This window comes from Ornithodoros turicata, chromosome 7 (genome assembly GCF_037126465.1).
Source record: "Ornithodoros turicata isolate Travis chromosome 7, ASM3712646v1, whole genome shotgun sequence".
Classification (NCBI taxonomy): Eukaryota; Metazoa; Arthropoda; class Arachnida; order Ixodida; family Argasidae; genus Ornithodoros; species Ornithodoros turicata.
In genome coordinates this window covers 41,900,325-41,912,594 of record NC_088207.1, presented here as the reverse complement: position 1 = coordinate 41,912,594, position 12,270 = coordinate 41,900,325, and the positions used below count along the sequence as shown (strand labels likewise).

The 12,270-nt window shown below is 48.4% G+C and overlaps 2 protein-coding genes across 3 annotated transcripts in view; one reads left to right on the top strand and one right to left on the bottom strand.

Moving 5' to 3' along the window:
• The window catches only part of LOC135399891 (neuropeptide CCHamide-1 receptor-like), a 213,599-nt gene that overhangs the window by 10,556 nt on the left and 190,773 nt on the right, over positions 1–12,270 (top strand). The gene's annotated exons all lie outside the window — the stretch shown is intronic.
• LOC135400609 (uncharacterized) lies at positions 10,670–11,545 on the bottom strand. Its single transcript, XM_064632441.1, has one exon. It carries the CDS (start codon positions 11,543–11,545, stop codon positions 10,670–10,672), a length of 876 nt encoding a protein of 291 aa, XP_064488511.1.

Here is a 12,270-nt window from a genome sequence, read left to right as displayed (position 1 = left end):
ATATAATAAACTCAGAATTTGGTGGTCCACCTCGGGTGGACCCACTTTACAACACAGCTAATCAGCAGAGAATGACAAAGCCATCTCAGGATACGAGTTTCGGCGAGCTTAGTTACTCTAATATATCCATTGGCAGCTGCTGGGAGATAACACCCACAACCACAAACAAATCCAGGGTTATTTTTCCAAGAATGCTTTCATGGTCAATGACACGACCGGGAAGTGTTGCGGCATTCGTCATGCCGGTCACCTTAGGCCTCAACAAAAGAATGACTGTTGACCAGAGGCTCTCAGGAGCTGAACATCCAGGTCAGGTCACCTCGTGTTAGAAGCGTGCGAGATTTCGGGAATTTCCACATAGTAATTGACCATGTCATTCCATGTTGAAGCCGAGCGTAAACCAAGGAAAGGAACGAGTAACGTGAGTAACGCGTTACCGATTTTTGTAACTGAATACGTTATTAGTTACAATTTTTAGGAAAGTAACTAGGTCGTTACTTCGTTACTGAAAAAGCAACTGGTTACTGGGTAACGAGTTACTTGTAACGAGTTACGTACAACTCTGGATGCAAGCGAGGTGGCGTAGATTCGAAGAAGATAACGTTCCCTTGAGGTTCGCGGAAAGGAGAAACGCAATCCGGAACACAAAGTACACACGAGGATTGATTGATTGATTGATAAAGGAAAAATGGAGATGTTAGTCCCAAACTACTCAGAACTGGCAACTCGAGAACGCGTTATTTAGGGCTTAATATATGGAAAGCAAATGAAGGGAAACGAGGGCGGGGAAAAAAGAAAGGGAAAGCCGTACAAATCTGTGTACTTTCTGATGCACACATGCCTAGACGCGAGTGGGAAAAACTCAAGCAAGTGCGAAAGTGCGAAAAACCCAATGCACGAAAAACAAACACAGGCAACAAAAAGAGCGTCACAGAGTGTCGAACAGATCCGTCGAGACGAGGAATTGCACAAGGGCGCGCATGGCGGGTGTGAGCTGATTTCCAGGCGAGTACCTAAGAACCTTTTCGATGGAGTATGGGCGATTATTCAGGCAGGTCAGCGATGACACAAGGGTAAAACGGTGCGCACTGTACCTCAGGCAGTCTTGGAGTACGTATTTGATCCACGTCTACAACTACACCACACAGAACGCAGTTGGGGGAAGAAACCCTTCCGAGCTTAAACAATAATCTGCCGTTGTATGGCACGTTGAGGCGTAGCCTGTAGATGAGTGATGGGATGCTTCGAGGGAGCGTTGACGTATGACGAGACTCATACTTTCCTCATTTGTTCTGATTCTCTCTGTTCCCTCTCTCTCTTTACAACATAGAATTAAAAATACTGGAAAATTAAGTACTAAGAGCATTAAAACTAAGGTGCGCCCACCTGGAGCAAAGAAAATGATGTACGGTTACGTAAAGCGTGCTTCGCCTAACGCTTGCGAACACAAGGCGCAGCCAACTTCATGTTCAGACGACAGTTTCGTAGAGGTTTTTCACCTAGCGTTTTGAAGGGCGAGGTAAACTTCGTGACGGAAGGTATTATAATGTTGTAAATCCTGCTTTGCCTCACCCTGACATGTATAAGGTAAGGCCAATTTTCGGATATTGTTACAGAAACATCAGCAAAGAGTGAAAGTAGGCTTCACGTAACGCCAAAAATTACGAGGTGAAGTCATGCGTAGTCATGGTGGTCTTGCGTAGTCATGGTGAAGTCAAGGCGAAGCCAGCTTGTAGGGCGTAGACGCCATCCAAAGGAATCGAACCGAAATTTGTTGAAAATTGCCCAATTTGCAGGACCGCAGGCTACCACGGTGGTGGTGGTGACGGTGGAACTGCTGGCCGTAGTCGTCCAGGCGGGCAACGTCACGACTATCGCAGGGAGGGGGGGGGGGGGCGTGCGTCCTGGGCCGACTTCACAGGAAACTCTGCCGACATGTGTCTTAAAGCGATTGAAGAAAACCCAAGAAAAACACCCAGACAGCACAGCCGTCGCCCGAATTCGAAACCGGGTCCACTCCCAGTCTCTTTCTGGAATGGCCCATTGGGCATAAGGGGGCGTAAGGAACGTATCTTACAACGATACATGTGGAAGTCATTCGTGGTAGCGCTAACACGGCTCGTTGTAAGGCACGTTTCTTACGCCTAATGGGCCATTTCAGAAAAAGATTACGACACCATTCCCTGTTTCGTTTTTGTTTTCCTTTTTGTTCTACGTAGACTGGGGTAGTCAGTCCGATTTGGTCGTGATGCACCTCCCCATTTTTTTCTTCTATCCGTCACGATCACCAGATGACCACGCATGCACGAGACGGTGGCTGGTCGCAGCGGGATTTTAAGGAAGCCAATTGGTTGGCACGTGAAGCAGAAGCTAGCGTTTGAAGTAGGGCCCATAGGGCGCTGCAACGGATAGCATTGGCATGAAAACCCTAGCCCGAACCGGTCAGGGTTAGGCACCGATTTTTTTTTTCAGTCTGGAAACGTGCCCCAAACCTGAAAGCGGGAGCCTGCAGGCCGGATTCTGGCCCCAAAGTTATTTTGCGTTTGGGCGCGGACCGGGCTCCGGTCTAGACCCACGACACTTGTCCTCAACGCTGTGTTGCACGTTTTTGATCCGCAGTCTGGTACACAAAGGTTTCGCGGTCTGGTACACAACATCATTTGTTCATTTTCTGTGGTATCTTGCTCTCCTGCATTAATTCAGCAACCCCAAGACATTGCGGACTTCTCACTTTTATTTACCGAAGGCACACGCATATTGTAACACCTCAGATCGTTTATGCAGTTCCTCGTCGGTGGCAGGTGTAAAAAGTGGCAAGTGCTCTAAAACGTCGCTCATTACTGTTATTCGGCAGCTCGCTGACATCGATGTTGCAACTGTATTCCTCCGTCGTCAGAGGAAATCGCTTCTTCGCTTGCCATGAACTTTGACAATCCGGCGCACGCGAGAAGTCCTATATTTGCACGCTGGTGGGGCAGAGCAAACTGCTTACAATCTTCCTGGAGTTTGTGATGAGTGTCCTAATGAGTGAATGAGTGTCCTAAGTGGTCGATGACGCCTCCTGGGGCTCTATGACCTTGATATTAGAACGAAAATAGCCTTCCATGTCCATCGTTGATACGAAGAGAACACACTACGCGCTACGTACGCTCATGCCAGCCACTTCACTTTGCGGGTTGACCGCACGGCGGCGCCAGTCTTCTTCTTCGTCAAATCGAAAGATAACCGTGAGCCATGAAGAAAATCTGGCCAGGAAGGAAACAGGGGACACAGAGCGTCCAGCACGATGACCAGCACGCGTGGCTCAGTAGTTTGCGTGCTTGCCATGTCACGCCGATACTGGGAGGTCCCCGGGTTCGAATCCTGGTGCCGGTTGTGCTGTCTGAGGATTTTCCTGGGTTTTCCTCAGACGCTGTCAGGCATATGTCGGCACAGTTCTGTTAGAAGTCTGCACATCACGCAAATTCCCCCCAGAACAGTATCGGGTATTGTACGTACATCACGGCACGTGAGCAAGAAAAATAAAGTCTGAGAATGATGGAATGAGGCTGGGATATTCCTTGATGCGCTACAATACGGTGTAAGACACCAGAATGACGTTGCCCACCTTTGTGAGGCCGACAACGACAACTTTCAGCATTACCACCAGCAGCAGCACGATGAAGGTAACAATTTAAGGGTAGCGCCATGCATTGAGCTCGCATCAACCAGACTTCTGGCTGCATGGAGCTGCACAGGTTAGGCTTCCACCAGAAGGAGAGATGTCCATAGGGGGTCATGGAAGGACAGCTCGAGATAGGCTTGTGTGTCGTCTATACCTGGCAACAGAAGTACGCCCAAGGACAGGGAAGAAAGGAAATATCTCCCCTCAGAGGGACATTTTAAGAGGGTGTCGGCGGTTTCGTTAAAGTTGAGTCCACGGTGGCCAGTAATCCACGTGATGATGACATCGCTAATGCAAGGCAAGATGTACCGAAATGCATACCAATGACTCTGAGGGTGGCAGCAGGTCCGAGGGCGACGCCAAAGCTGCAATGACTGTTTGAGAGTCCGACAGCAAGATAATCATTTCGAAGGTGGCAGGAACCCTCTTGAGGGCAAGGCTGATATCTAAAAACTCGCTGCCAAAAGAATGGGTAAAGTCTGGGGACCGAACCGGAGAGTAGGAACCAAGCTGAGGAAAAAACAAAGCAGCTCCAGCGCAATCCTCAGTGAGTTGCAACGATTAAGTACTACGCATAGCGGTTTAGGTGGTCCGTTAATGTCCTCTGTAGAGTGATCGGTAGAAGGTGGTTTAGCATCCGCGCGAAATATGCCAACGATTTTGAACCGAGGGAGCATGCCGGTGGCGTAATTCCAAAACACTACCCAGTGCAACAGACCGTGCTTTCTCTACTCTTAGCGGATGATAGGCAGTGGCGTCGGAACTATTTTTTCACTGGGGGAGCGAAAAAAAAAAGCTATCATTAACATCATCATCATTATCTTCTTTGTTTGTTTGCCTTGAGGGACCATGTAGGCGATGCAGGGGTGGTACAGAATTTCAAAACTTGCTCCAGACATATTACGACCTGTGCATACTTGTACAGCAGACCTAAACGGACATTGCAGAAGTAATGTGTATGAATATGTCAGTGAGAAGATAACGGTAATATAATTACAAACATAACTTACACATCTTTTACACATACTTCACAAACAAAAAAGATAAACGAGCGCTACTAGCCGCGAGAGCCCGGTTTCTTTTTCTTTTTTTGCAGTCAATGATATTTTTTTTTTAGCTTGTTGCCAGCGCAGCAGCTCCAATAATGGAAGACGCAACAGAAGGAACATGATATGCATGTCTGAGTGGGAGCCGCGGTACGGAACGAAGATTTCATTGCCAGTTGTCTTTAACTCTTCTCAAACTTAACTCGTAAAAAAAAGTGGTTTAAACGAAAATTCGCGCAAGAACTTGTCGCCCTGTGGCAGTGGCCTTTGACTGGGGGAGCCGTGCTACCTCATTTGTAAATGAAGGGGAGCAGCCGCTCCCCCTGCTCCCCCTGTTCCGACGCCCCTGATGATAGGTGATGCTCTGGCAACCTATGTTGGCATGGCGACGCCGAGACGCCACTGCCTTCCGAGTGGTTTCAAATATCGTTGGAGGAAAGAATGCAGCCTGGATCTTTTGTCAGCATACCTTTCCACTCCTGCGGCCGAACTTTCTATAAGCTGTGTTAAATTACAGATGTTGGCCACGTGGTACTTTCCAAGTGGACTGATTGTGTTAAATTAGGACCTGTGATTCACCATGGAAAGTAGGATACTTCTTCTTGGTATGGGGAGAGCGTGGTCAGCCAGTTTTAATGGCTTGGTACTCCTAAGGTAGGATACAAGCCATGCATAGGCCGTCGACGAAGGCAGCCTGTTCTTGTTCATTATTTGAATTGAACTATGAGAAAATGTGTCGTGTGTTTGGCACGCTAACAGAGCCAGGGGAGCTGCGAAGACTCGTGGTGCTTGTAGTGTGATAATTTCCCTCCAACTGAGATGACAGCGATATTTCGGGAATCGTGAATAAATTCCTCAATGTTATAGGCGTGAAATGCACATAAAACTGTGATATCGTTCAGGCGAACTGCTAGCGTAAATGGGAGGTACATGCGTGGACAGAAAAAATAGAATCAGAACGCAAAGGGGGATGCTTCTTTAGTTATGAGTATAATTTCAAATCGCACAAAGGGCACATACGTGGCAGTTTTAACTTCCAGTTGAGAGTGGTGCACCATATAAAGGTGTCAGTGAAAAGCGCCGACGTATGTTTCAGTATTGCTCTGCAGCAACTAATTGCTGAGTATATATCAAGTATAATTATGTGTACGACGCGCCAACTGCTCTCACACTGCTCGTCGCATATTTATAAGTATCAGTCAGCAAACATGTTCAGTTTCCTAGAGATAGCACCCAAGAAAAAAAAAAAAAAAAACGCAATCATTTAAGCTTTCTTGTTTTCGGTGTTTATGTTTTCCGATGTATTACGAGATAGAGCAAAGATAAGTGACAAAGAGAAGTTATCTTCTTATTTGATTATGTTGTATGCCAATTCAATCTTGTGCTACTGTAATTTGGTTTGACACTCATTTTTACGTACTTCGAGAGGTCTCAAACATTGTGAACACCGAAAACCGGAAGGTGGCTGTTTGTGCTGACGTAACAGCAAAAATATAGTAAATAAAAAGACCATAACAGTTCACAAGCTCTAAGCCAGAAGTTGTGGACCACATTTCGTCATTTTACGCCACCACTATGTCTCTTGATACGATGTCTCAGCTGATATCTTGCATGATTCACAGTACAACATATCGGACGACAGGAAATCGAGCCATGAACTTACAAATTACATGAAATTTTTCCTACTGGGTGTTCCGCTTTATGTTTCTGATGCCATTGATGCAATCGTACGAACTAAATAAAAACGAAACAGAAACAAGGCAGACTCAAAAAGTATCGCTGACGAGACATCAACTGGAAAAGAGATCTGCTTTCTTTTCCTCCATCGATATTTGAAACCGGTGGAAATGCAGTAGCGTCTCGGAGTGGCCATGGTAACATAGGTTGCCAGAGGATCAGCTATCGCCCGCCAAAGCTAAACACAGCGCGATCCGTTGTACAGGGTAGTGTTTTAAAATTACGCATGCCGGCGAGGACCAAGTACACACACATCCGCCGAAGAGATCCTCAATGGCGTGATGAGTTGTTCGGCGAAAAGCAGTTGCGGTGCGTTCCTACAGCGCCAACGGCGTATTAGCCAAAGCCGACAGTCTCTCATCGACTCATTATTCCCCAACGCAATGGGATGTTGTCTTTGCGAAAGGTTGCTCAACGTAGAGCTTCTTTTTCTCCCGCTCTTCCTTCTTAACCAAAACGTTCTAGAATGTGAAACTTCTGCTTCTTCTCCCTCGTCCAGTGGCCTTGATCGGCAAAGGGAGAACGGCCAGGGCTCGCGGCGCGGGAAAACACACACTTTGTTCTTTGGACAAAGCTTTGATCGATCTTTTCAGAAATGGCCCAATCCTCCTCCTATCAAGTAACTACAATTTTCTTCTGTTCAGAGCAGATCGCTTTATAGAAATTGTGCTAATAATTAGGTGTACGGGCACTCGTGTTCAAAGTTACTTCGGAGATGAACAGGATAGAAAATGTGAAGGAAGGAAGTGAGAAAGGAAAATTATCTCTATCTCGTGCTGCTTCCCGATGGCATCATTACCGATATCGAGCGTTCGCTGAATGGATCTACGTGCAATGCCCTGTCGTTAGTTTAGGCGCACTCGTTGCACGAAAGGGACGTGATTAAGACACCCTTTAGTCTACAAGATTTGCAAGCTTCATGCTTCCCCTTTGTGTGGATCGGTAAGACGTTAAGGTGGGGGTAGAGAGAAAAGAGACGAAAAGAGACGAACAAGGGATGAGAGCCTTTGGAGTCTCCACATTCATACTGTCTGCGTTGCTTTCTTCGACAGGATACCTAATGAAGTTGCAAGAGTACCCTGTGCTATGTTTTCTGCACAATTGGACTAGCAATTTTGCATTACTCACGCAATCGTGTGCTACGTGGTCAAATATTATAATTATAATGAGAAGGAAACTTGCTAAATAAATCGCTAGATGGCTTATGTAATGAAGTACTTCTGAGTGGTGTAGTTAGTTGCAGTCAGGGTTGTGGGCTTTCGGAGTTTATTTTGTGTAATGTTCGGGTTTGTTCTTTTCCAGAGCTTTACATCCTTCCGAGATTTCGGAGTTTTTGGTCGTTCATTTTTTAATATTTTTTTAACAACTGAGTTAATACGCAAAATTATGAGAAAAAGCGCTGGCTTTGAAACGACCTACTAATACAGCGAGAATGAGAATGCCTTGCAAACACATTTGTTTTTGCGTAGCAGAATCTTATTCTTTTTGTACAGCTATGAGGCAGAACAACCTGCAGACGACATCCGTATCAGGATCGCCTGGTGACGTGAACATCTCGAAATATGGATATTCTTTGACACAGTCGTCAGGCAGCTTTTGCGTGCGTCCTGTCTGCGTTGTTACAAAAGATGCACTTTGAAGAAAACGATTTGTAATATCATCTGTGCTTCCTTTGATTTGTGTGTACACTTTGACAAGGTAGGGAAGACCTTTAGGCAAGGATGGGGTCCGTCAACATTACGCGGATGCCGCAACGCAACCTTGATTTGACCAGAGTTCGAGGTAACTCGTTAGAAGTAACTCGTTACTGTAACAAAGTTCCTTTTTTTGGTAACTTGTAACCTAACTCGGTACTTTTGCGCCGTGGTAACTTTCTCGTTCCTTTTTTAGGTAACTTTGCCAAAGTAACTTAAGTTCCAAGTTACTTTTAACTCGATTTTCACTCACGTCCACATATTTTCTTGCTTTCTCTCCGGTTCCTTCATGGCATTTTTTGCCATAAAACGTGATATTCAATCAATTACAGTATTTTATTCAGGAAGTAAGAACCGCTGCCATTGAAATGAAGCTGAACCATTGTGCGCCCACTGGGGGAGTAAGATGCAAAGCGTTCGAATAGACCTCCACCAGAGAAACGTCATCATGACATAGACAGACTGAAACCGAAACAAATCGGAAGGAGAGGGCTGGGTTCTACGAACTGGCACTTGTTCGCTGCCTCCCATTGAGAGAAAAGTAGGACCGAGGGTCGCGTTCCTTTAAGGGACCATATCGTAATCCCCTCAAGACCGTGGCTCTTCGGCGGTCTGGTTGTTGGTGACGGCGCGGCTGAGAGCGTCCGCGACGGGGTTGTTAGCTCCGCTCACGTGCTGAATATCCGTAGTGAATTCGGAGATAAAGGAAAGATGTCGAATCTCTTTTGGTGCGTATGAACTTCCAGCAGATGACAACGCGTAGGTGAGCGGTTTGTGGTCGGTGTAGATGGTGAAAGAACGACCTTCAAGAAAATGTCTGAAGTGCTTCACGGTGAGGTAAGCAGCGAGAAGCTCACGACCAAATGTGCTGTACCGTTGTTCTGCGGGTTTCAGCTTACGCGAGAAAAATGCCAAAGGCTGCCACGAAGAAGACACCCGCTGCTGGAGCACCGCGCCGACGGCAGTATCGGAGGCACCCACCATGAGGCATGTTGCGGCGTCGTGCCGTGGGTGAATGAGTAGGGATGCTGCAGCGACGTCAAGTCGTAGCTTCTCGAATGCGCTTGAGGCATCATGTGTCCAGAGTAAGGTCGACGAACGCTGCTAGCGCAATGATAGGAGGTCGTCAAGTGGTTGGAGAGTAGCCGCGATGGGAGGGACGAAACGGCGGTACAAATTTACCATCCCGAGGAATTGGCGCAGCTTGGTGATGAAGTCAGGTCGGGGAAAACTGCGGATAGCGGCGACTTTGGATGGTACGGGGAGAATGCCGTCTTTGGTTATCCGGTGTCCAAGGAAGTCGAGTTCGGTAACGCCGAATTCGCTCTTCGCGGCGTTGATCACGATGCCATGCTGTTGGAGTCGCGAGAAGAGCACACGGAGGTGTTGGGCGTCTTCCTCAGGCGAGCGTCTAGCGACCAGCAGATCGTCAATATAGGCGTAGACGAACGGGAGGCCACGGGTTACCGAATCGATAAACCTTTGGAACGTCTGTGCGGCATTTCGCAGCCCGAAAGGCATTCCCAGGAACTCGTACAAACCAAACGGGGTGGTGATAGCAGTCTTGGAAATGTCTTCTTGCGCCATGGGGATTTGGTGATCAGCGCGCACGAGGTCTATCTTGGAGAAGATGGAGGCACCAGACATGTTGGCAGCAAAATCCAAAATGTGGGGAACAAGATAACGGTCCGGTACGGTGACACGATTTAGCGCGCGATAATCCCCGCAGGGGCGCCAATCCCCAGTCTTTTTCGGCACCATATGTAGAGCCGATGCCCAGGTGCTCGATGATGGGCGGATGATGCCGACCTCGAGCATATGGTTGAAATCAGCCCTGGCAATCTTATATTTTCGGGCGCAAGCCTGCGAGGTCGGAAATGTACAGGTGGGCCCTTGGTGATGACATGGTGCACAACATCGTGCTGTACAAGCTGATTCCAATCCGGTGGCTTAGTAAGTGCTGGAAAATCTTTGAGGATGTGCGCGTATGGTGATTCCGGTTCGATAAGGGTCAGAATTCGCTGCGGAACAGGTTGGGCGCAAATTCCGTGGACTGACAAGTGGGTCAAAGAGTCAACGAGGCGCTTCTTGGCAACGTCGACGATCAGGTGGAAGTGGTGGAGAAAGTCTGCTCCCAAGATTGTAGGTTGCTCAGGGAGACCTGTGAGATTAGTACACGTGGCAACTGCGTAAGCAAGCCTTCCCTCCTTCCTCTTCCTCCTCTCCGGAGGTTTTTGAATATATAGAGCTCTGGTAAATAAAATTTTTTGCTGTGTTCGAGAATTCTTGTTGTGTCGTCTCTCTCCCTCCCCGTCTCGGGTACCGCCTCTCTCATCAAGATTGCCTGAGTAACGTCAGCGACCAAGAAGAGCCACTGGAAAGATCGTCGAAGGCCAACGTTCAAGGTCAAAGACTTTTGGCCGTAGACGGGGATCGTTGAGGCATTGGCTGCTTTAAGCTTGAAACATGCTTCTCGTGATCGGCGGTACAACTTGGGGGCAGGTATAACGCTGACCTCCGCGCCGGTATCAACCAAAAAACGCAAGCCGGACGAGCGGTCCGTGATGTAAAATAGGCGGCAGCCGGTAAGGCCATGTCCACTCCCAGCCATCAGTGGTTGGCTGGCGGGTTTCCCGACCACGTACATGGTTGGAGGCAGTGGTGGGCGTTATGGCCGAAACGACTGTGCAAAGGCCGTTGGGAGATCCACGCCGCGGGTGCCTCGGGGAGCGGGAACGTTGACGTCGTGGTGGAGGGGACCTGGAACGAGCTGTCAAAGCCACGACGAGGCTGGTGAGATGGTTGACTTGCTGCGAAAAAGCGGCCAGGCTGGGCTGTGCGGGAGAATTATCTTGTGATGGACGACTGTCCGCAGCGGAGGCCTGTAACGCTGCAACACTTGGTATGGAAGGTGCAGCAACTTCCATGACAGCATCGACTAAACTAGCCAGCTCGTCGATAGATAGCTTGGAGGCGGTGGCAAGGACTGTCTGAACGTTGCGAGGAAGGCGTTGAAGGAACAACTCGCGGAGGAAGTTTTGAGTCGTAGCGTCAGTTCCTTCGCCGTGTAACTGCCACATGCGGCGCAGAAGTTGAGAGGGGCGTCGGTCGCGAAGTTCCTCCGAAGAGAGAAGCTGCTGGAGCCGTGCGCGGTCAGAGGGGGACGTTCGTTTAAGTAAAGCGTTCTTCAGTGAATCGTACGGGTCGTCGGCGGGGGGACTTGCGATGATGTCAAATACCTCTTCCGCCGCCGATGGAGAAAGGGCCGCGATGACATGATAGAATTTGGTGCGTTGGGACGAGATGCCGGCAAGATGGAACTTCGCCTCGGCTTGGATGAACCATGTCGAGGGGATCCGGTCCCAATATGGAGGGAGCTTAACTGCGATGGAAGAGACCGGCATCATAGGAGTTGTCGAAGATGTCGTCGCTGGGGGTGCCCATTCATGGGGGCGTCGCCGGAATGCATAATGGCGACGATGGTGGAATGGAACGTCCGGGTCACCAGTTGTTGCTAGACGAGGGAGAGACCAGGACAGCTGTTCGCTGGATGCTCGTCAGAGGGCAACTGAACGAGCGCTGATTTATTTCTCGCGCGCCTTGGCAGGCTGCGTGCTGACGATGATAATGGCGCTACAAAGTATACAAAGGAAAAAAATAGCCGGAGCTCTTTGGCTGCATGTATAGCATATGTTTGTAAGTCAAACGTCACCATGCCAGTACTGGACAGCTGTTTCGGCCTTCTTGGGCCTCATCAGCAGTAGGCAGGAAGGCAACGTTTGACTGGATGGCGTCAGAAGGTCACGTAACACGTGATTCCTCCCGTCAGGGTGAGCTAAGTCACCACTGAAAGCCCAGTGCAAAGCCAGTCAAGTATACAAAGGAAAAAAAACAGCCGGAGCTATTAAAAAAAACATTAAAGTAACAAGTAAATGATACTAACACTTGTCCCATCCTACAGTTGGCGATACAAGACATGTTTGAAGTTCAAAATTACAGATTAAGATGGCTTCTATGGCTGCACGCAGAGAAACAGATACTCATGGAACGATGCGACAGCACCACAGGACACGTGTACACGGAGTACACATGTCCGGAGTACCGGAACAAGGAAAAATACCGGACTGCA

Excerpts from the sequence above, each read along its gene's own strand:
- LOC135400609 (XM_064632441.1), bottom strand. The coding sequence starts at position 11,545 with ATGCCGGTCTCTTCCATCGCAGTTAAGCTCCCTCCATATTGGGACCGG.